We start from the raw sequence: 24,105 nt of genomic DNA, 5'->3' as shown, positions 1-24,105 counted from the left end.
GGGGAAAAAAAGTAGTTTCATATACAGAACCTGAACTGAAAGTCAGTAATCCATTGAGGTGATTTTACAGAGAAGGGAGGTTTTGTGGCGCAGTGGGTAATGTCCCTGCCTCTGGGCCAGAAGCCCTAGGTTCAAGTCCCACTTCAGGACTTGATGACCACGGAAGGTGCATTCTTAATGTAGCTAAACAGGCTGTTTGTCAGCCTGTGAGCGAATTCTGAAAGATGTCTGGCCGCGGTAAAACTGGAAGCAAAGGGCGCGCCAAAGCCAAGACTCGCTCCTCCAGGGCCGGTCTCCAGTTCCCTGTCAGCCGTATCCACTGGCTGCTGCACATGGGTCACTATGCCGAGCGGGTCGGGGCTGGAGCCCCCGTCTACCTGACCGCTGCCCTCGAGTACCTGATGGCTGAGATCCTCGAGCTGGCCGGCAACGCGGCCCAGGACAACAAGAGGACCCGCATCACCCCCGCCACCTGCAGCTCGCCACCCGCAACGACGAGGAGCTCAACAAGCTGCTGGGAGGGGTCCTGCCCAACATCCAGACCGTGCTGCTGCCCAAGGAAACCGGCCACCCCAGCAAGGTTTACGCCTGAAGGGGCGAAATCAGTAAATCCTTCCAGTGCACCTGATGGCAGGCGGTAAGAGCAGGAGCGTTTCCTGGTCAGCCATACTGCAGAAGGCAGTACTTTGCCAAGCCCATTCTAATGGAAGTCCACGGTCGCCAATGCCTCTTAGGAAGGAGGAGGGGGAGGAACCTACCGAAGTTTTCAAGGTATTAATGGGAACAGATGGGATAGAGAAAAACTATTTCTGGTTGGGGAATGAGAGCCAGACCTTTCAGGAGTGAAAGTAGGAAACACTCCTTCACACAAAGGATGGTAGAAGTTTGGAATTCTGTTCTGCAAATGACAGTTGATGTTAGGTCAGTTGTTAATTTTAAAACTCAGATAGATTCTTGTTATCTAAAGCTATTAAGAGAAATGGGGTAAAGAGGTCTATATAGAGTTAGGTCACAGATCAGCCACGATCTTGCTGAATGGTGGAACGAGCTCGAGCGACTAACTGACTGACCTCCTCTTCCTGAGTGCATGTGTGAAATTTTACAGCTGTGAAAAATGCCTAGCTGTACACGTTGGATTATTTGTGGCCATTCCAAAATTGTTTGTGTTGCATTTTGAAATGCAGTGAAGTGTTGGGTGATGACAGCTCTCCTGATGGTGCTGGTAGTGAGACAAGTCTGAAGTTGCTAGTTAAGAGCACGTGTAAAAAGCACATTGATAAAGCAATGAAGCCTGTCTGTGATTTAATTTTTATGTGGGATATTGCTAGATAAGTTGAGTGTTACAAGTGTTGGCTCTGTAATTATCCTTCCTGTTGGATTCAGCGTACTGAGCTCTCCCACGACCAGGAGTTTACCATTATTGCTCAATATATAGTCAAACAAATGTGTGATTTGAGGATGGAAGATACTACTATCACCGTCACGTGTGTGTCATATCCTCCTTAAGGTAGATTAATAACTATTTTTTCAGATTAAACCAAATATAAATAATCAAGAAGTTAATTTGCAAATGCTATGTGAATGAATACAGTTTTCAATTAATTTCGAACTTTTCTCCTTGTAACAGAAAAAGTAACAAAGCATGTAACTCCATCCCGGATCTGGGCTAACGCCAGTTTCGAGACTAACAAACCTCTGAAACTAGTTAGATATATAATGAAACTCATTGTTTCCACCCCAGATTTCGGCACTGACTTTTTTGACCCGGCTAGACTGTCAAATACCTGACTCCTGACCCAGTGCTCCCTGCCCACTGATCCCTGGTATCCTGAAGGTGGGCTCCTGTCAGCTGCCTCCCTCCTCTCCCCACCCCATTCCATTGGGCTCAAATGAGGGAATCAGTTCCAACATAAGAGCTCTGAACGTTGCTGGAATGTCTCATGCTGAAGCGACATATGAAAAATACCTTTTCTTTCGCAGTTGGCATCTAATCTGCATTTCTGGGAGCTTGTGCATTGTGCAGATTTAGCCCTTGTGTCCTGAATTTAACTCAATAGCAGCACCTTGACTTAAACTGTAATCCCTGAAAGATTTCTGACTGACTACAAGTGGCAAAAATATATGACATCATATAAAATATTACAGCATGTATTTTTGGTTTTGTTGCAGGAATGAATATGTGCACAGTGCAGTTTTTCCACTCTTAAGCCAGAGGCACAAAATGTCTTACCCTGCATGCTTTTTAGTTTTTTCACAGCCAGTGGGACAGGGTTTGAAGCTTTTCTGACCTCTTCAGGAGGACTGGTCGTAGCAGTTTGCACAAAGAAGGAATACATGACCGTGATGCTCCCTGACCACTGCTTCTGTGACTCCCTCTGGGTAAGAGCAAGGACTGAAACACCTAACGTTGGTATATATTTTGTTGCATTGACCACTCATTTCCTTCAACATGAGCTCAGATGTTGTATGTTCTCCTCCTTCAGTTCCGGCAGTTTTAAGATGAGGTTCACATTCACTTTCAATTGATATACTCACCTGTGTAGCATATTTTTTGATTTTGTCCTGTTTCCTTTCACAACCTCAGGGCACCCTTAAACACTTCACAGCCAATTAAGTATTTTTTCTTCGATTGTAGAAAAAGCAGATGCCAATCTGGGAATAGTGCAGCTCCACAAACAGCAATGTGGTAATCATCAGATGGTTTGTTATTTAGGAATGCTTATTGAGGGAGAAATGTTGGCCAGGTGGCTGGGGAGAACTCCACTGCTTTTCTTTGCCATGACCTCTGAGGGTTTGGACCTCTCATTCAAAGGACTCGCGTATCAGCCTGAATCAATGCGCTTGTTTCTGGACTAGGGCTTGAACCCATGGCCTTCTGAGTATGAGGCCAGAGTGCTACCACTGAGTTACATTCATACGTTCATTCCCAATCTACGTCAGGAGATATTGTAGAGCAGCTGGGCAGGAGGTCATTTTGGCATCCAATCCTTCAGTGTCACCAACCAAATGGATGAAGGAAGGCTGGCTTGGTACCGTTCCAGCTGCAGTATAGCTGGAACCAAGAGTGTGATCAAAAATTAATATGAAACTCATTGCGGAGCCTTTCCACCTACTTAGTAGCATGAACTCATCTTCTGGACCTATAGGCTGATGTTCAAAAATAGATTTATTTGTGTGAGATTGAAATGCTGCAACTTGGCAGCCCACCTCCCTACTGGAGGATTAAGATGGTTCAGAGGGTAAAGGCACAGATTCTAACCCTCCATTCTGTTGAATTCCTGATTGGAGCCATGCAAAGGTGAGGCTGTAGTAGTGTCTCCCATGCAGTGTTAGAAAAATTGTTTGGGTGGGAAGGGATTTTGTAAGATTGCAATCATTTGCCTCATCAAGGTGGTCAACGAAGGTGTTGTTCTGAGGGTCTGGGAACAGGCTTGCCATTCAACCACCTTGATACAAAAGCATGCAACCTAAAATATAAAAATTTGCTTCATGTGTGCCCTTAATTGTTGGGTAAATGCCCTTTTTTAAAACTAACAAGTTTTTTGAATGTGTGCTAAGGTGTTAACAGAACCCCTTTTGAGTGCTGCAAATGACCACAGTACTTGAACTGTTCAACTGAGCTGTGATTGTTTCTATCAACAGCATAGTATAGCTGTGGTACATGTCCCAGCAAAGCGTCCCTTTGGTCAGAGTCTGGTGTACATCTATGTCAATGGTCAGCAGAAGCTCTCCGCACCCCTCAAATTCCCCACGATGAATGAGGTAAGGTTTTATAACGGAATATGTAGTCATGTTTTGCTTTTCTTTTTCAGCCGCAGAAAGCTTATATTTCAAGAGGTGTGTCTAGGGAGTTTTCAGTAAAGCATAGAGATTGGAGGGAATGTCTTGGTCATTGTAGAGGGTGTACAACGGACTGGGAATGGGATGTGCAAGTTGCACAGTAGGGAAGCGTATGGCTGGTGTAATAGAGGGTTTACAACGGAACACCCAATTTCAGCAATAAATGAATGACTGAAGCCTATGACAAGTGAAGGAAATATTTTGCAGGTGTGAGGGTACTTCACTTTTATTTGACGTGAATTATAACCACCATGGTAAACCATTTACCTCTTCCACTGGTTATGCCAGCCACTGTTTCCAGCGGTTACTGGTCATGAGCTTGAATTTCTGATAAATGACATCAGGCATTTATGTTCACCAACCACCTGAATCTAAATGTTATGCGTTGGCACATTTTGGAATTTTTATCATAGGTAGAAAGACAAGACTGGCATTTCTATGGCACCTTTCATGACCTCAGGAGGTCCCAAAGTGTTTTACAGCTAATCAAGTCCTTCTGATGTCTGGTTGTTGTTATAGCGTAGGAAATGCAACAGTTAATTTTGCTCACAGCAAGTTCCCACAAACAGCAGCGTCATAATCAGATAATCTGTTTCAGTGAAGTAGATTGAGGGATAAATGTTGGACATGGAACTGAAGAGAATCCCTGCTGCCCTTTGAAGATAGGGGGATAGAATCTATTATGTCCAGCCGAGGGGGCACACTGGAGCTCTGTTTAATGTCTCATCCGAAAGGACAGCATCTCCAGTTGTGCAGCACTCCATCAGTACTCCATTGGAGTGTCACCCTAGATAGAAAGCGCAAAGTTCAAGACCATCATTAGTTGAGTGGCTGGCCAGTGCTTCTGGAACTTGTACATTGCACATTTTATGTCTGGAAAATAAGTTTGAATAAAGCTTCCACATCCTTCCAGACTCCACATTGAGTACTGTTTTTATTCGTACTATATGTTTGCTGTTGCAAGTACTCATTTCCATCTGGTTTATGTGATAATTTCAAGTTTTGTGCTTTAAATGATTTGTATCCTCTATAAAAACTGAAAATGCTGGAAATATTCAGCAGGACTGGCAGAATCTATGGAGAGAGGAACAGAGTTAACATTACAGAGAAGTAATAGGTTTTTAAGCAAGGGAAAGAGGGAGATTGGGAAGAAGAACAAAATGGAAGGTCTGTGACAGGGTGGAGGGGGAGAAAGATTAAATTATAAAAGGGTTCATGGTGCAAGGCCGCAAGGGAGTGATAATGGGACAAGTAAAGAAACAAAAGATGTATAAGAGGAAGTGTGAATGTCAGTATGAATGCTGCCTAAAAGCAAAGAAAAGGAAATAATAAAGAAATGAGATTATAAGAACAAACCAACAAAGGGGCACAAAACAAATTGGGGGAGAGGTTATGATCTAAAATTGTGGAACTCATTGTTGAGTCTGGAAGGCTGTAAGCTGCCAAGTCAAAGGAAGAGCTGCTGTCCCTAGTGTTTGTGTTGAGCCTCATTGGAACACTGTAGCAGGTCAAGGACAGAGAGGTCAGAGTGGGAACCAGGTGGAGAATTAAAATGACGGGCGACAGGAAGCTCAGGGTCGTGCTTGTGGTTTGAATGAAAGCGTTCCGCAAAGTGACAACCCAGCCTGCATTTGATCTTCCTGATGTAGAGGAGACCACACTGTGAGCAGCAAATGCTAAATTGGAAGAAGTACAAGTAAATTGCTGTTTCACTTGGAAGGAGTGTTTGGGGCCTTGAAAGATGAGAAGGGAGAAGATAAATGGGGCAGGTTTTGCAACTCCTGTGCTTGCATAGAAAGGTGCCAAAGGAAAGGGTGGGGGTAACTGAAGAGTGGACCAGGGTGTCGCGGTGCGAATGATTGCTCTAGAATGCTGAAAGGGGAGGGCAGGGGAAGATGTATTTTGTGGTAGCATCACATTGGAGGTAGTGGAAAAGGTGGAAGATGATCCATTGAATGTAGAATGGGGTGGAAGGTAGGGGCAAGAGGAATGCTAACATGATTCTAGGACAGTCGGGAAAGGGTAAGAGCAGAAGTCTGTGAAATGGAACAGACACAGTCAAGGGCCCTGTCAACCACGGTGTGAGAGAATCCTTGGTTGATGAAAATCAGAAGTTTCTTAGAGCAGCACATTCTAGAGTCAACCAGAGAGCATGATGCTCCGGACCTGGTAGTGTGCAATGAGGCAGGTTCAATTAACGGCCTTATAATAAAGGAGCCTCTAGGTAGCAGTGATCATAACATGATTAAATTCCACACTCAGTTTGAGGGAGAGAAAGGCGAGAAGTGTAGGTCTAAGACTGGTACCTTAAACATAAATAAAAGCAATTGCAAGGGTATGAAGACAGAGTTGACAAAAGTGAACTGGGAAAATAGGTTAAATGGTAGGTCAGTAGAGAAACAGTGGCAGACATTTAAGGAAGCATTCCATAACTCTCAGCAAAGATATATTCCGTTGGGAAAGAAAAACTCTAGGAGAAGGATGCACCACTTGTGGCTAACTAAGAAGTTAAAGGTAGTATCATGTTGAAAGAAAAAGTGCACAATACTGCAAAGATTATGGTAGGTTAGAAGACTGGACAGATTTTAGAAATCAGCAAAGAATGAGTCAAGGATTATGGGGGCAGACAGGAAAGTGGAGTTGAGGCCACAGTCAGATCAACCATGATCTTATTGAATAGTGGAGCAGGCTTGAGGGGCCGAATAGCCTAATCCTGCTCCTAATTCTTGCTTTCTTGTGCTAGCGTAGAAGTTTGTATCATCTGAACGGATGCAATGGAGGTGGAGAAACTAGGAGAATGGAATAGAGTCCTTTCAAGAAGCGGGGTGCGAGAAAGTGTTGTCCAGGTAGCTGTGACAGTCAGTGGGCTTAAAGTGAATGTTGGTTGATAGCCTATCCACAGAAATGGAGACAGAGAAGTCATGAAAGAGAAAGGAAGAGTTGGAGACAGAGAATGTGGCAAGAGAAGGGTGGAAATTGGAAGCAAAGTTGATGAAATTTTCCAGTTCAGGGCAAGAACTTTTGTATTTCTATCTGATGTTTTGTTTGCACTGAAACCTGTTAAATGTTTCCTCCCTACCTCAGCCTTTTACCTCATGTTGTATTGGATCGGCTGGTCAGAGGACCACTACCCCACCGCCCTCACAAATCCCAGATCCTCCCTTCTCATTGTCCATCTCCTCTGGACGTGCATCTCTGAGTGCAATTCTTTCCTCGACAACCTGGAGTGGACTCCCAGGAAAACCAGAATCGGTGACCAAGCTCATTTCAGCAGGAACTCAGGATAGTGAGTGGGGTTCCCCGACTTCACTGGAGGGTCAGCTGGGTTCTGTTCTAGTCTTCCATGATGCACTACAATCCTCTCAAGTGAAGGCTCTGTATCTTTCAGGTGAGCAGCAGCTTCCCAACTAATGATTGAACGTAGACACCCACAGTTAACTTGTTATGTTGGCCACAGCACTGCATGTATCTGAGTTATATTTTACAAAGAAATTTATTTTACAATTTTTCAGATATCTCATCATAGAACCTTGAGCACAGGAGGAGGCCATTTGGCTCATGGTGCCTGTGCCATCTCTTTGAAAGAGCTTTCAGATCAGTCACACTCTCTTGCTCTTTGCCCTTAGCCGTGTAAATATCTACATCTCAAGTATATGTCCAGTTCTCTTTTGAAAGTTATCAGTGAATCTGCTCCCACCACGGAGCTGTCATGAAGCTATTAATGTATATAACGTTATTGGAAATTGTTTTTTTTAAAGTAGAGCATTAGTCTGTGGGTGTGTCTTACTTGGGTTAAAGCCAGCTAGTCTGGGTGCTTTGGTGTATACTAGTTTTGAAATGTAAGAGAGGTAGAGTGCATTTGCATTTTGTTGAATACAGCATTCAAAAAGGGGAGTGAAATCTGGCACCCAGCTAGCAGAGACCAAGCAAAATGTTTATATTACTAATAAAATTGATACTATGAAAGGGGCTTTATTGTTAGAAGAGGTGAAGTTCAAAGGGGCTGGTGAAACAATGAGAATTTACGTTCAATGGGATGTGCTGGGTATAACCGATAGCAGTTTTGTGTGTGCAGGGCAGAGGCAATGTAAGATCAAAGCCTGTAAGCCTACCACTATGTCTGCAAAGGACACTAATGTAACCCCCCCTATTTAAGAAGGGACTGAGGCAAAAGACGGGAAATTACAGGCCGATTAGCCTGACCTCGGTCATTGGTAAGATTTTAGAGTCCATTATTAAGGATGAGATTTCAGAATACCTGGAAGTGCATGGTAACATAGGGCAAAGTCAGCATGGTTTCATCATGCCTGACAAATCTGTTAGAATTCTTTGAGGAGGTAATGAGCAGGTTAGACAAAGGAGAGCCAATGGATGTTATCTACTTGGACTTCCAGAAGGCCTTTGACAAGGAGGCTGCTCAGTAAGATAAGAGCCCATGGTGTTAGTGGCAAGGCACTAGCATGGATAGAAGATTGGCTGTCTGGCAGGAGGCAGAGAGTGGGGATAAGGGGGTCCTTCTCAGGATGGCGGCCAGTGACTAGTGGAGTTCCGCAAGGTTCAGTGTTGGGGCCACAACTTTTCACTTTATACATTAATGATCTAGATGAAGGAACTGAGGGCATCCTGGCTAAGTTTGCAGATGATACAAAGATAGGTGGAGGGACAGATAGTATTGAGGAGGCGGGGAGGCTGCAGAAGGATTTAGACAGGTTAGGAGAATGGGCAAAGAAGTGGCAGATGGAATACAACGTGGGGAAGTGTGAGGTCATGCACTTTGGTAGGAAGAATAGAGGCATAGACTATTTTCTAAATGGGGAGAGAATTCAGAAATCTGGAGTGCAAAGGGACTTGGGAGTCCTAGTCCAGGATTCTCTTAAGGTTAACTTGCAGGTTGAGTCGGTAGTTAGGAAGGCAAATGCAATGTTGGCATTTATTTCGAGAGGACTAGAATATAAAAGCAGGGATGTGCTGCTGAGGCTTTATAAGGCTCTGGTCAGACCACATTTAGAATATTGTGAGCAATTTTGGGCCCCGTATCTCAGGAAGGATGTGCTGGCCCTGGAGAGGGTCCAGAGGAGGTTTACGAGAATGATCCCAGGAATGAAAGGCTTAACATATGAGGAATGTTTGAGGATTCTGGGTCTATACTCGATGGAGTTTAGAAGGATGAGGGGGGATCTGATTGAAACTTACAGAATACTGAAAGGCCTGGATAGAGTAGACGTGGGGAAGGTGTTTTCATTAGTAGGAGAGACTAGGACCCGAGGGCACAGCCTCAGAGTAAAGGGAAGACCTTTTATAACAGAGATGAGGAGAAACTTCTTTAGCCAGGGAGTGGTGAATCTATGGAATTCATTGCCACAAAAGGCTGTGAGGCCAGGTCATTGAGTGTATTTAAGACCGAGATAAATAGGTTCTTAATTGGTAAGGGGATCAAAGGTTAGGGGGAGAAGGCGGGAGAATGGAGTTGAGAAGCTTATCAGCCATGATTGAATGGCGGAGCAGACTCGATGGGCCGAATGGCCTAATTTCTGCTCCAATGTCTTATGGTCTTATGATAGTAATTTGTAGCCACGTGTATACATTTAACTTGTGTAAATGAATAAATGTCTCATGTAGCTTGATATAAAAACCTCTCGAGAACTGGTGGTCTGATTCCTGAATTAAGAGCTGCATCTCAAACATACCACTTAAAAATATAGGCTATGACAGTTGTTTAAAGTTTCCCACTGGGATTTTTAAATAACTCTGCTTTACCAACTGCTGTGTCATAACAAGAGCATTTCATGTTATAACTATTTACTGCATAAAAAACTTTCTTCTCACCACCCTGGTTCTTTTGCCACTTACCTTAAATCAGTTTCCACTGTCCTCTGCATTCCATCTCAAAAATCGCAAGGCACACAACACCCTAAATGTCATCTTCTGCAGACCCAACTCCCACCTATCTTGGAGTGGCCCTTGACCCCTGCCTAACTTACCATCATCAACTCTGAAAGACTGCCAAAGAGACCAAGACACGAGTGAACATGATCCATAAACAGGCCAGCACAAGCTGGTGTGCAAAAACCGCCATCCTCTTCACTTCTGCCGTAGCTCTGGTCTTCTCGACAGCTGAGAACTGTGCACCGGAATGGGCCTCAAGTCATCACATCAAACTCATTGACACACAACTTCACTCAGTAATGAGGATAATCTCTGGAACTCTGAGATCAACTCCAGTTCAGCGGTTACCAGTCCTCTCAAATATCACCCCTCCCTCCATTCGACAGGATGCAGCCACACGCAGAAAAGTGGCACCTCAAAACCTCACCTGGCTGTGTCTGCACAAACCCTGGCCAAACCATAGAGCACGTAATGACACCTTGTCCCGGACTCAAGTTTGAGGGCGACATCCTGAAGTTATGCTTGCTCACCAGCAGCGCATTGGACTTGGTTAGGGAACTTGACATTAAAACTGTGACGACAGCTTCTGCTCCCAAAGCCATGTGGAAGTAGAAATGTCCACTGCTTACCAACACTGGTGCTTCTTATGTACTCTGTCAAAATCCCGTTTAGTTGGAACACCTCTATTAAATCTTCCCTTAAACTTCTCTGCTCTAAGGGGAACAATCCCAGCTTCTCCAGCCTCTCCTTATGACTCAAATCCCTCATCCTTGGTGCCATTCTGGTAAATCTCCTCAGCACCCCTTCCAAGGCCTTGACATCCTGAAGTGTTGAACGCTGGAATTAGATGCAGTACTCCAGCTGAGGCCCAACCGGTGTTTTATAGATAACTTTGCTTTGTATACTATGCCTCTATTTCTACAGCCTAGGATCCTACATGCCATTTTCACTGTATTAGTTTAACCAGCTGACATGTTAGGTTGTGCAAAATGTAGTGGGCCTTGCATGTGAAACGATCCTGATTTTTAGGAGCAGCAATGCAGCAGCTTTAAACTGCTCCAGGTGTAAAGCGTTGTCTGAAACTCACTTCGGCTGTAAAGCAGCTGGATTAGGACGAAATCAGCTGAAGGCAGGTTATCCGCCCACCTTCTCAGTGAGGGAGTGGTGTCCAGCAGGCAGAGATTCGAGGAGTGGAACTCAATGTAAAATAAAATTGAAGATGGAAAGCCCTTTAGGTAGTTGGTGTATTTGTTGCGCTTTTTTGATTCACGTTCTCTAACCTTAAGACGCGTCATGAGCAGATGAAGGAACAAAGCTTTGTCCTGACTGTGAAATTCCATTCTTCCCGTTGGTTTGCAGTGATTTATGATGCTACAGTTGTAATGTAAAATGCAGCCTACGTTGCTGCACCACATCCCATTATACGGTTTGTACTGATTGGGAAATAATGGCTAATAGTCAACTAATATCGCTTCAAGCGTCTGCATGGATACTGATGTCTGCATGGTATCAGATATGTTTTAGACATAAAGACTGCATGATTGAATCTGTACTTGATAACATTGAATTGTAATTCATTTTATGATCAGATATTGTCCCAAATATTGGATTGAACGTCTGAAAAGATTATGTATGTGAAAATGTGGTATTTTCTTGGTGACAGGCCCAAACTGCATTTCTCCATTGAAAGCTCAGGAGTCGGAGCTTACAGACCTCACGAGTAAACTGCTTCTGCATTACACACCCAAGGTAAGTTACATATAAACCTTATGATTCCCCTCTTGGATTGTTCTGTGTTTTTTTTAAGATTTTGTTTCTACCCCATTGCCTTTCTGCAGAAGCCATTGATTCCATAGGGTGTCCTCTGATATCTCACCTCTTAAGTAGCCGGACTTCTTCCATGAGTGGCAGGCAGTTTTATCACGGAGGGCATCAGTAAGATGCCTGCACATGCATATGTTCCAACAGAAATCACAGGAATAATGAGGGATGGAAACTTTGGTTGACTTTCCCTACCCCTAATCCAGGGAGTTGAGACCAGTATAAAAATAAAAATACCTGGAAAAACTCAGCAGGTCTGACAGCATCTGCGGAGAGGAACACAGTTAATGTTTCGAGTCCGTATGACTCTTCAACAGAACTAAGGAAAAATAGAAAAGAGGTGAAATATACGCTGGTTTAAGGGGAGGGGGGAGGGGGTGGGATAGGTAGAGCTGGATAGAGGGCCAGTGATAGGTGGAGATAGCTAAAAGATATCATAGACAAAAGGACAAAGAGGTGTTGAAGGTGGTGACCAGTTGAGATCAGTGTCTGCCCTCTCCAGTGCGATGCCTTCAAACCAGCAACCGCTGAATTGAATAAAAAATCTGGAATTAAAAGTCTGATGATGACCATGAAAAGATTGCCGATTCTTGGAAAATCCCATCTGGTTCACTAATGTCCTTTAGGGAAGGAATCTGCCGTCCTTACCTGGCCTGGCCTTCATGTGACTCCAGAACCACAGCAACACGGTTGACTCTTAAATGCCCCCTGAGCAAGGGCAATTAGGGATGGGCAATAAATGCTGGCCTAGCCGGAGATGCCCACATCCCATGAATGAATTCTTTTTAAAAAAGAGCAGAAGCATAAAATGGTGTGGACACTCAGCAGACCTGGCTGTATGGCTGGAGAGAGAAGCAGACCCTAAAAGCTTATTGAACTGAAGCGTTGACTCTGTTTTTTTCTCTCCACAAACGCTGCCAGTCCTGCTGAGTATTTCCAGCATTTTCTGTTTTTATTTCAGATTTCCAGCATCTGCAGTATTTTGCTTTTGTATTCCTATTTTTAAAACCTTCTTGGGTTATAGGTAATGCTAGCAAGGCGGGTGTTTATTGCCCAACCCTAATTTCCCACCAGAAGGTGATAGTGAGCCACCACTGCAGTCCGTGTGGTATAGGGCCCTCAGTGCTGTTAAGTAGGGAGTTCCAGAATTTTGATCCAGCGACGATGAAAGAACGATGACTTATTGAATGGCAGAGCGTACTTGAGGGGCCGAATGGCCTACTCCTGCTCCTAATTCATTTCTTAACAAAGATATGTGTCCAAGTGGTGACGGTCTGTGATTTGGTGTGAAGTTTAGAGGCAGTGGTGTTCCCATGCTTCTGGTACACTTTCACCCTTTGAGGTAGTAGAGATTGAGAGTTAGGGTGATCTATATGATTCAGCTACTTACTAGATAAACCACTCTCCCACAACCGACCCCCCTGCTTTTCAGGAATTATCCTGTATTATTAACCCTCACTTGATTGTCCAGGATGATATAAAATTAATATATCTGCATGTGGTTAAAAACTAAACATTTTGTCGTGAGATCGTTCAAGCTGTGAGATTATTTAATGCCCAGTATTCAAAATCCAAAAGCTATAAATATTGGATTTTCTGCATTTTTACAGGCCTGCAAAAGCCCCATCTGCCTTGATTTGTCTCCAAATCTCTTTCACGGGAGATTGACCGGACATAAAGTTGTCAACTGGGACATTAAGGTATTTCATTCAGCGTTGGATTGTTGGCCGTGATTATTATTGAGAAAGGAACAGTTAAGGGTATTACATTGGAGAAACATACGTTCTGCAAATGGAGGACCCTGTCATTAATTACATTTAAATAATTCTTTTCTCTGGATCAGAAAAACTGCAAAATGAAACTGTATGAGAAATGATGTAGTGCACGTGGGAGAACTATTTAAATTATGTTTTGACATTTTTCTCAATTGAGTGTCCCATCGCCTGCCCTCCTCTCTCCCCTTACCGTCACCCCACCTCCATGTGGTTACCTTAACCTTTTCCTTCAGCCCCACGTTGGCAAAACTAGAAGTTGCCCTAACATTGCTGGTCTATAATTAGCTGGGTGGGGGGGACACCCCTGCGAATACCTGAGTGAACTTCCAAATGACCCTGTCAGCTGCCTAAAGGAAAGCAGTGTTGTAAGTCCCCACCACTTAACCATTCCACGTATAGAATGGGCAGGCATCTATATAAGGACAGTGGCCCCAACTGTTTGCCAGTAGCATAGGCATCAGTTACAAGCCACTGCTTGGAATATTAGGTTTTTTAAAGATTTTTCTCACTGTTTTTGCCCATTACCTTTCCTGCAGAAGCCACTGATTCCGTGGGTGCTGCATGTCCTCTGATATCTCATCTCTCAAGTAGCCAAACTTCTTCCACAAGTGGCAGGCAGTTTTATCACTGAGGGCATCACAACTTGTAAGGTGTTCAGTGGATGTCTGCACATGCATACGTTCCAGCAGAGATCACAGGAGTGATGAGGATTGGAAACCGCTGTGCTGATATGGCTGTTTGCCCATCCTATACCTGGACAGTTTAAGTGATGGGACTCAGAGCACCATTTTCCTTCAGGCAGCTGACAGGGTTATTTGCAAGTCCATTCAGGTATCTGGTAACTGTTTTGGGCAGTTCAATAAGCAATCGCCCCGTATGATTTTAACCAAAGTCGGGTCTTCCAATAATTTCAGTCACCTTAAAGGGAGATTCTGGACACAACTGCAACAGTTAGGAGAAGCAGTGGCTAAGTGGAGATTGCCTGTTATAAAATAAAATGTTGGTTACTTACTTCATGATCCAGCAGAATAACCCATTTGAACACCCATGGGCCAGCAGAGGGTTCAGTTGAGTACTGGGGCCAGTCGCTTCAATTTTTTTGTTCCATCTCCTTTCTCCTTAATCCCCATTCCCCGTTGCCGCCTAGTCCAAGATAGAAGACCACGCTATCATGTAGCGCATTGAATGGAAAGAGTTGCTGAAACCTGGCAATAAAGAAATTGAAGCTCAAAATTTGATTACTGGAGCAGGCAAGACATGTTGGAATTTGAATTGGAATTGACTTTTTGTCATGATACAACTTAATTGTCTCTCTACAGATAGATAGCAAAATTCTGTTTTTTTATTCCGCAGGATATGATCAATTGCACTGGTGGTCTCAATGTCCTTTTCCCACTGCTGGAGCAAATGAGCAATCTTGGGACCCAGGGGTTCGTGAAAAATGGAGACAATCATGGGGCAGCTGACTTTGTGACCCCTGAAGCGTCCACCCCTGCTGAAGGTGACTGGGTGGTGGTCCCTTCAACTAGAGCTTCTGGTGAGACTTCATAGTAACCGCATTGGGCTTGTGATTTAAAAACGTTAACTTTGCAATCAGTCATCTAGCCTAGGTAGGTGCACGTGTATTGCCATTGTCTATTGCCACATTGCAGACCAGTTCTTGTCCCGGCTACTTGTGTTTATAAGCATGTAACCCTCCCTTTCTTCCCTCACCCACAAAGGCCTTGTCTCTTTTCCTATTTTGTGAGTTTATGCACAGTGTCTGAAGATCCAGCTTGATGCAAATGTTATTCTTTTCTAATAACTTAAGGAAGTCCTTCGCCTGGGTGGAAAGTGTACCCGACCCCCTTCTGTTTTTCCCCTCCTTTTTGTTATTTCCTCTTACCTTGGTGCTCATTTCACTCATTGTTGTCCATTAAGCAACATCTTACATCTGCCTAGTGTCTTTCAGTACAGGCCTTCAGGAGGACACTATCTTGTGAAGCAGTGAGAGATTTATCAGTCTCCCATTAACTCATCTAGGTGCAAAATTAACTCACATGTCTGTGTGTGGAAGACTCTCGATGAAAAAGAAGGAAGTATTAGAGTGAGCATTGTCCTTTTTAATTGTTAAGTCTTTAAGCAATGATCAGGAATTTAAAAAATATATATTCTTTCATGTGACGTGGGCTTCACTGGCCAGGCCAGCATTATTATTGCCCATCCCTAATTGCCCTTGAGAAGGTGGTGGTGAGCTGCCTTCTTGAACCGCTGCAGTCCATGTGGTGTGCGTAAACCCACAGTGCTGTTAGGGAGAGAGTTCCAGGATTTTGACCCAGCGACAGTGAAGGTACGGCGATATATTTACTGGTGAGTAGCTTGGAGGGGAACTTGCAGGTGGTGGTGTTCCCATGTGCCTGCTGCCCTTGTCCTTCTAGGTGGTAGAGGTCACGGGTTTGGAAAGAGTTTGATTAGTTAAAATGTGAAAATTGAATTAACATTTCAAATGTTGTACAGCTTTTACTGTAGCATTGACATTTAACATTTTTAAATTATAATTCTCACACACATCCTTGTTCCTAATTTACTTTCTATTTAAACTAACATCACCCGTGTATATTTTTAGCCTAGTGAATGATGCTGCTATTATCCAGTGGATGGGGGCGAGGAGGTGAGCGTGCTCAATTTGCAATGTTCACTTTCCAAACTTCTCTTCAAGCTGATTTCATCCAAAAAGGCTTCACTTACTCTCCCTTCCACATGCCCCAAAAAGGGGAAAAGGTCTATGTGCCACAGTAAAATGGGATACTGATTTCATGCAGTGTCGATGTGTGGCTGTATTCCTGAATTTTTAAAGTCACATTTTTTTTAAATATCTGCCATCTGCAGGTGCTTACTGCACAGTCATCAGCACCTCCTACACACCTTGTGGAAGGACACAGCAAGAAAATAACAGCCCCAAGCTTCTCTTGTTTACAGCATCCTCGCATATTTAATTTAATGTGAAGATACTGAGGAACTAAACCAATGCAAATTTGTGCAGAATAACCAAGAAAAAAACTTCAGGCTCGAAATAGTATTTCCAAATAAATTGCATAAATGACAATATTGATTTATTCTTGAAACATACGAGTTTATTTGCTGCTAATTTAATCTGACCTTTCACAGATTTTTGAGAAATGCTGTTTTATGAGTTGACTTAAAAAGAAGCCTCCTCATCAGCTCTCTCTTCTGAAAATCCAGCCTGTTATGGTTGACTTTAACGACCTTCTGGGGTTTGTTTGGTTTGATTTTTCCTTTGTTGGATCAACCATTGTTTGAGTGGTAAAGGCTGACATGACTATTGGGGGGTAATGAGGCTTTTAATAAATGATTAAGTTTAGCCATGTGATGGAGCTGAAGTAACGTGTGCGCACAATGGAAATGGAGGGACTGACTGCCGAAGGAGGTTGTGGCTTTTGAGGATATCGGTAATGATGGCGGTTCAGCTCTCCCATACTTGAGTGTTAGTGATTCCTCCCAACAAGGCTTTCTGTTTAAAAAGAGCACTGCTGTTGAGTTCTCACTATTACAGCTGGATCTGTGAAAACAGTCATACTTTTAAATGGAAGCAACAAGTTAAAAATTTAATTTGCTTCCTAGTCACTGCTCCAGTTGTATTTCTTCCTCCTCTGCTGCATTGAAACTGGCATTTTTTTTATTCATTCATGGATGTGGGCATCACTGGCTAGGCCAACATTTATTGCCCATCCCTAATTGCCCTTGATAAGGTGGTAGTGAGCTGCCTTCTTGAACCGCTGCAGTCCGTGTGGTGTAGATATACCCACACTGCTGTCAGAGAGTTCCAGGATTTTGACCCAGCGACAGTGAAGGAATGGCTGACTCCATGCTTTTGTTTCTTGCCCCTATTGGTACACAATGCTGGAGCATTCCCTCACCACCCCAACCTGTCCTTCATCACTGCATCTGCTCTTTGCTACTCACGACCTGTTGTAAAAGAGGGGCCATTTTTTACACATGTTCCTGCTGTTCTTCCTTAGCTTTCTGCCCACCCCCCCCCACGCCTTAGCATCCAATTGTAAACATATCAAAGCCTATCTCTTGGCTTGTGTTGATTGCTTCTCCTTTGACATTCAATGCAAGCATCTAAATCGGACACTACAGCATTGCATGGGCGGTTAATCCTTCTCTGCAGTGCTACCTATATCTGTTAACCAACCCTCCCTACATGCGTACACAAACACACCCCTAACTCCTATCATGAAATCTGTTTCTTTCCGATTTATATTGTTCCAGTGATTTGCTGTGTAATGCATTACATTCCTAATTACAGCAGTGACTACACTTTGGAAAGTACTTCATTGGCTGTAAAGTGGTTTGGCGTGTCCTGAGGTTGTGACAGACATTATATAAATACAAGTCTTTCGTTTTTTTGTATAGTTTCTTCTCCCTTTTCTGTGTTTTTGGGGAAAGATTGATGTGACATTTATAAAGAACAGAATCACAACATTGGCAATGACTTTCATGTGGATTACTGCCAGAATCTAAGTGAATAAACTACTAAAGTTATGCAATGTAATTAGCCCTCCTCCCAACATCCCCAATAAAGATGGTAAAAAGAGAAGAATAACTTACATTTATGTAGCACCTAACTACATCTCTCAGAACTGTCCTAAGCATTACTTTTACATATCAGCACTGGCTGACTTTGATGCAAACACCTTCCGTTTTGTGCACAGCATTGCCCCAACAATAGCAATGAGATGAATGATCGGTTACTTCTTTCTGGTGGAGTTGGTTGAAGGTAGAATGTGGGCCAGGACATTGGAGAGTCCCTGAATATACTTTGGAGCGTTTTTGAATTCAGCCGCACTGACAGATGAAGGACTCTGTTAGCATCTCATTAACGACGGTATCTAGACAGGCCCACCAGTCCGTTCAGAAAGTGTGACTGTGTTTTTCCACTTAGTGCAATCCCATTCACCTTTTTGTATGCTATGCCATTTAAAATTCTTCTTTTTCAAGCAGCAGTTTAATTCCCTTTTAAACACATTTCTTGTCTTTGTTCAGCAACAGCTTGTGGTAGGGATTTTCCCATTTTGACCACCATCTATGTCCACAATTTAAATAAAGAACCCTTTTCTGATGACCATACATTCGACCCATTGTTACCATCTTGTTGCCGATAGAAACTGCCTCAGAGTTTACTGTGTCATCACCCTTTATCTTGAAATCCATCCAGCTTCTCGGATCAAATAACGATTGACCTAACATCTTTCTTCGTTACTGTAATCCACATCTCTAGTTCCATCTTAATGAATCTGTGCTGCACCTTTCTGTTGCTTTTAAATCTTTCCTAGAATGAATACTCTAAACTGTGCACAGCACTGCCTATTACAGCCTAACTAAGGTCTTGTGCAAATTCAACATTACTTCTTTGCTTTTGTATTCTCTAGATGCAAAACCAAGAATCCTAATGGCCTCATCTGCATGTGCTAAGTTCAGTTTAAAAATTTGAAATATATTTAACTTGGCCAGTCAAACTCTAGGGACTTGCAAACATTCTAGGGATTGTGAAGTAGATTGTAGGAGATTGGAAAGAGGGAAAAGGAGGGAATCCAGGAGTTTGATTTCCTCCATCAGTGAAATTGTTCATCTTCCATAGACCATACGAGTTAGCGTGTTGTGGCTGTGATTGTTCTCAAATGTGATTATCCATGTGTGATTTACAGAGGCCAGACTGGAGAAGAACCCGGTGGCTACTTTTCTCTTGACAGTAAAGCATTTCATACGAAGACATCCAATCAATCAGGAGAACCTGCTTCACTCCCATGGAGTTGCCACTTTAGGCGCTTTGCTGCAGAAGGTAGGGTGAACGTCTTTCCTATACACCCTAAAGTGGTCACTAATGAGGAAGTTGCATAATGCTAGCAGATGTCACTGCATCTGGCATTTAAACAGATGCTCATGCATTGGAGAGGTATGTTGTAACATGAGCAAATTTTAAAAGTTGAATACATTGGATAATATGCCTTTGTACTCCGTAAGATCAAACAAAAATGAGGATATTTCAGTCTACCTCATGGTATCCTCTCCTTAGTACTACGATTGTTATTTTTTGGGTATCCAGTGAAGAACTCTATTGATGTCCATCTAATCCAACATCCTAATGAAGCTGAAGTATTGTTGCTTTATAAATCCAGTTGCTGTATTGCGTGTTGAGGAAGTGGTCTACTTTATTGTTGATTAGACAAGAAAGAAACTTGTGCCCTGGTTCCTGGCTTTACCTCTTTGCTGTGGAGTGGTTCCATAGCTTATAAAGTACAAACTCTTACAATGGCAGCAGTCTCACAGCACCACAATCCTTTAGTTTCCATTACACAAATATTCTCGAGTGCATGGAGAATTTGTCTTTACACAGTGCCTTTTAGAAGTCAGCATGAATGGAACTAATTGGGATATAAAAATTGTGATGACCTTTGACCCGAAGGTAGTGCAGTAAGAAAAAATTGTAATTTATTTAAAAGGTTTGTGGAATCTATAATTGTTCTTTAGAATGTTTGAAAAGGACTTTACAGAGTTTGCTTCAGTTGTAAAGGAATCAATTATAATTTCCATGGATAATAAGAAACACTGGTCCATGTGACCTGGCGACCCTTGACCTGGAGGCAGTGCCAACAGGAAGGAAGTTAAGACCAGAAGCCATGTGGCTGGCAGATGCAAAGAGGAACTGCAGGCACAAAGGGAGAGCTACAAGCAGAGGGGCTGGAGGGAGAAGGCAACCAGTGAATAGATGCAGACACAAAGAGAACACAGACAGAGACAGCAAGAGGAACACAGAGAATGCTTGTGAGGAGAAGAAGCATATCACTCCCAGCAAGAAGTCTGTTTTCTGTTTGGCAGAAAAGGAGACAGGAACTCTTGCAGGTTCTGTGTGAGCAGGCCAAAAAAGTTGGAAAGCTGTGTGAATAGCTCAGCGACGCTATAAAGCCTCATGTTTTCCAGAAGTGGCCAAACCATGAACCGGAACGTTATTGGCTGGTTGGTTGAAAAGGAACTCTGGAGAGCTACACCTTCAGGACTGTTGTGACACGAGTTAGAGAGGGCCTGTAGAAGTGTGCCTTACCGATGATAATTTTACCCATGAGAGTCCAAAGTGGAAGCTGTTGTCGGATAGGACTCCTGCCTACCCTGTCTGAATAAAGAACAGTGTATTGTGAAACTGTGTAGCTACTTTTGGGCAAGGAGTGATGTGGTTGCGTAAATTGCATCTTTGTTATATCGACTAAAGTGAAATTTACCTTTTTTTTTGATGTAGTATCTGTATGTTAATTCAGGTATAATTTGCATTGGTTCTGATTAGTGTTAAAATGAAAACTACAAGAAGTGAAATCTTGTTAGTAATTTCTTCATTTGGGTGTCATTCAGTAAATTTGGCTATTTTGGTTTACACTTCCCCATGGGGATCATAACAAAATCAAATCTTCCATTGATTTTGATTTTGCTATTGGATAACAAGGCTATAGCATTCAGACCATTGGTATTTGTTTCAGTTTGATATGATGCCATCGAGTGGAAGGATGTGGGTTTGTAAAAGGTATGTAAATGAATTCTGTGGTGGTAGCCTTCTACCTCGTAAGATGATGGTCTGCACCGTGATGGTCAACTCCGTGTTAAGCATCGCCTGCTGTGGTTCAAAAGCCCCACTCTAGCTTGGCACTCTCTGCTGCATTTGCTGCAGAGGAAGACAGTGGGCTGAGAAGGCGCACGGTTGGCTGGCCTCTCTTCTCGGCCAGCTGAGCTTTTTGTTTCTGCCTACCTCTTTCCAATTCCCTTCCAAACAGTCAGCCTCCCAGAGAGTCACGGCCATCAGTGACTGTGTCAATGCCCACCATCTTCATATCTCACTTGCAGGTGTCCTTGTAGCTGAAATATGGCCGCCCAGGAGATTGTGATCCAGTGGCCAGTTCACCGTACAGAGGGTCTTAGGAAACGGTCATCATCCATCTGATGAACGAGGCCAAGCCAGTGAAGGCATCATTGGCTTAGCAATGAGTGTATGCTTATGGAATTAGTGCGCTCAGGACCTCTGAGTTGGTGGCCTTGTCCTGCCAGGAGATGCCGAGGATACGTCTGAGGCAGCGAAGGTGGAAACTGTTCAACCTTTTCTTATGCCTAGTATATGATGTCCAGGTCTCAGCACTGTCGAGGAGTGTGGTGCAGGCTTGGTAGACTCACAGTTTGGTGTTTGCAGTCAGTCAGTGTTTGCTGTTGTTCCACACTCTCTTACTCAGCTTAGACACGGCAGCTGCAGCTTTTGCGATGCATTGTATTAATTTCAGCTGACGGTCAGACCGAACTCTTTACAGGTGTGAGAGTGTCTATCCATTTGCCGCTGCAGGTGTTCCGCAGTATGGAATGTTAGTGTGGCATCGTCAGAGTAGAGCAACTCTCTGATGAGGACTTGGTGCACCTTTGTCTTGGATCTCATGCGAGCAAAGCCCAACTGCTTTCTGTCAGTTCCATAATCTTAAAAACCTCCTGTGCACCGTAGAACTCGAGCAGAAGTATTCTCCTTGTATTGTCTGAGTTTTCAACCCTAGCAGCAAAAATAAATACCAGAATTGATTCAGTAGCTACTGGCCTGAGGACTTGTATCCCATTAGTGTTACATATTACATAGTGTTACATATGGAGGGACAGGTAGTATTGAGGAGGCGGGGAGGTTGCAGAAGGATTTGGACAGGTTAGGAGAATGGGCAAAAAAGTGACAGATAGAATACAACGTGGGGAAGTGTGAGGTCATGCACTTTGGTAGGAAGAATAGAGGCATAGACTATTTTCTAACTGGGGAGAGAATTCAGAAATCTGGAGTACAAAGGGACTTTGGGAGTCCTAGTCCAGGATTCTCTTAAGGTTCTCTTAACTTGCAGGTTGAGTCGGAGGTTAGGAAGGCAAATACAATGTTGGCATTTATTTTGAGAGGACTAGAATATAAAAGCAGGGATATGCTGCTGAGGCTTTATAAGGCTCTGGTCAGACCACATTTAGAATATTGTGAGCAATTTTGGGCCCCGTATCTCAGGAAGGATGTGCTGGCCCTGGAGAGGGTCCAGAGGAGGTTCATGAGAACGATCCCAGGAATGAAAGGCTTAACATATGAGGAACGTTTGAGGACTCTGGGTCTATACTCGATGGAGTTTAGAAGGATGAAGGGGGATCTGATTGGAACTTACAGAATACTGAAAGGCTTGGATAGAGTGGACGTGGGGAAGATGTTTCCATTAGTAGGAGAGACTAGGACCCGAGGGCGCAGCCTCAGAGTAAAGGGAAGACCTTTTAGAACAGAGATGAGGAGAAACTTCTTTAGCCAGAGAGTGGTGAATCTATGGAATTCATTGCCACAGAAGGCTGTGGAGGCCAGGTCATTGAGTGTATTTAAGACCGAGATAGATAGGTTCTTGATTGGTAAGGGGATCAAAGGTTACGGGGAGAAGGCGGGAGAATGGGGTTGAGAAATTTATCAGCCATGATTGAATGGCAGAGCAGACTTGATGGGCTGAATGGCCTAATTTCTGCTCCTATGTCTTATGGTCTTATATTTGTGTAAGTGGCTCTGTAGAAAATTCAAGCACTTCTACCAAACAGAAAAACACAGCCTGCACTATGTTTTAATATTACTTCATATAGTAAGAACTGTTCATCCTGAAAAGGCTTTGAGCTTTACGTAACTTTTGTAGATTTTAGTTTTAACCTTTTTATGTTCAAAAAAGTTTTTTTTTAAATGACTAATCTAGAGTATTTATCCTATGCCTCCTGCCCACAAATACTGATCACCCCAGTGAGTTCACACCAGGTCACCTCTGTGTTTTGAGCCTTCCAAAGGTTTTGCCTGCATTTTCCAACACTCAGCAGCTGGAAAAAATAATCAGATTTGTTCAGCTACTGCAGCTATCAATACAACAGTTTGTTTCTGCTTCTAAAAGTTCACCGTACAATACAAGCCTTTATAGAGGGAGTTTTGTTCCTTGATAACAGTTGTGTTCTGTCTTGGTTTATCTTACCCGTTGGCTTTTTTTTTTAAAAGCCTTTGTATAGACTAGTTTAAATGTTTAACCTTACACATTTGAATCCAAAGCATCGGTGAACCATCCCATGACAATAACTCTGTACTTCCGTTGGTCCATTGTGTCGTTGGCTAGGCCAGCAGTTATTGCCCATCCCTCATTTCCTTTGAGGTGGTGGTGAGCTGCCTTCTTGAACCGCTGCTGTCTATGTGATGTAGGTACACCCACAGTGCTGTTAGGGAGGGAGTTCCAGGATTTGACCCAGCATCGCTGAAGGAACAGTGATCTCGTTCCCGACTCTGTGTTACCTGGTGTAATGTGTTAATTTGCAGTGTTTTCTCTTTATATAGTTTGTATGTTTATAAGAGGAGGAGTTGTAACGTATTTTAAACCTCTCGTGTGGCAGATTCCGAATAGCTTAGTGGATGTGAACATGCTGGTGGCTGTGCAGTTGCTGATTGAGCAAGCAAACGTGGAGAAGAATACACAGCTCCTGCATCAGATGTACCAGCACCTGCTGTTTGACTTTCGAATCTGGAGCCGTGGGGATTTCCCATTCCGAATTGGCAAGTACATTATAATCAATGTAACCCAGACTACATTCAATGCAAAGAATGAAAGAAATAAATACGCACATTTGCATAGCGCCTTTCATGACCACAGGAGATCCCAAGGTACTTTACAGCCAATGAAATACTTTTGAACTGTCGACATTGTTGTAACGCAGGAAACACAGC

At 43.3% G+C, this 24,105-nt stretch overlaps 1 protein-coding gene across 6 annotated transcripts in view; it reads left to right on the top strand.

Annotated features, from left to right (window-relative positions):
* Positions 1 to 24,105, top strand: part of nbeal1 (neurobeachin-like 1) — a 272,851-nt gene that overhangs the window by 179,592 nt on the left and 69,154 nt on the right. For all 6 annotated transcript variants that reach the window (XM_078551460.1, XM_078551459.1, XM_078551456.1 and 3 more), the window contains 8 exons: positions 2,247 to 2,379; positions 3,643 to 3,762; positions 6,925 to 7,228; positions 11,390 to 11,475; positions 13,158 to 13,247; positions 14,676 to 14,859; positions 19,034 to 19,167; positions 23,775 to 23,934. In XM_078551460.1, coding sequence (XP_078407586.1) covers positions 2,247 to 2,379; positions 3,643 to 3,762; positions 6,925 to 7,228; positions 11,390 to 11,475; positions 13,158 to 13,247; positions 14,676 to 14,859; positions 19,034 to 19,167; positions 23,775 to 23,934 — 1,211 coding nt within the window. The remainder of the gene's footprint in view (positions 1 to 2,246; positions 2,380 to 3,642; positions 3,763 to 6,924; positions 7,229 to 11,389; positions 11,476 to 13,157; positions 13,248 to 14,675; positions 14,860 to 19,033; positions 19,168 to 23,774; positions 23,935 to 24,105) is intronic.

This window comes from Cetorhinus maximus, chromosome 11, assembly GCF_964194155.1.
Source record: "Cetorhinus maximus chromosome 11, sCetMax3.hap1.1, whole genome shotgun sequence".
NCBI lineage: Eukaryota > Metazoa > Chordata > Chondrichthyes > Lamniformes > Cetorhinidae > Cetorhinus > Cetorhinus maximus.
The sequence above is the reverse complement of the archived record's forward strand: the minus strand, read 5'-3'. Positions and strand labels throughout refer to the sequence as shown.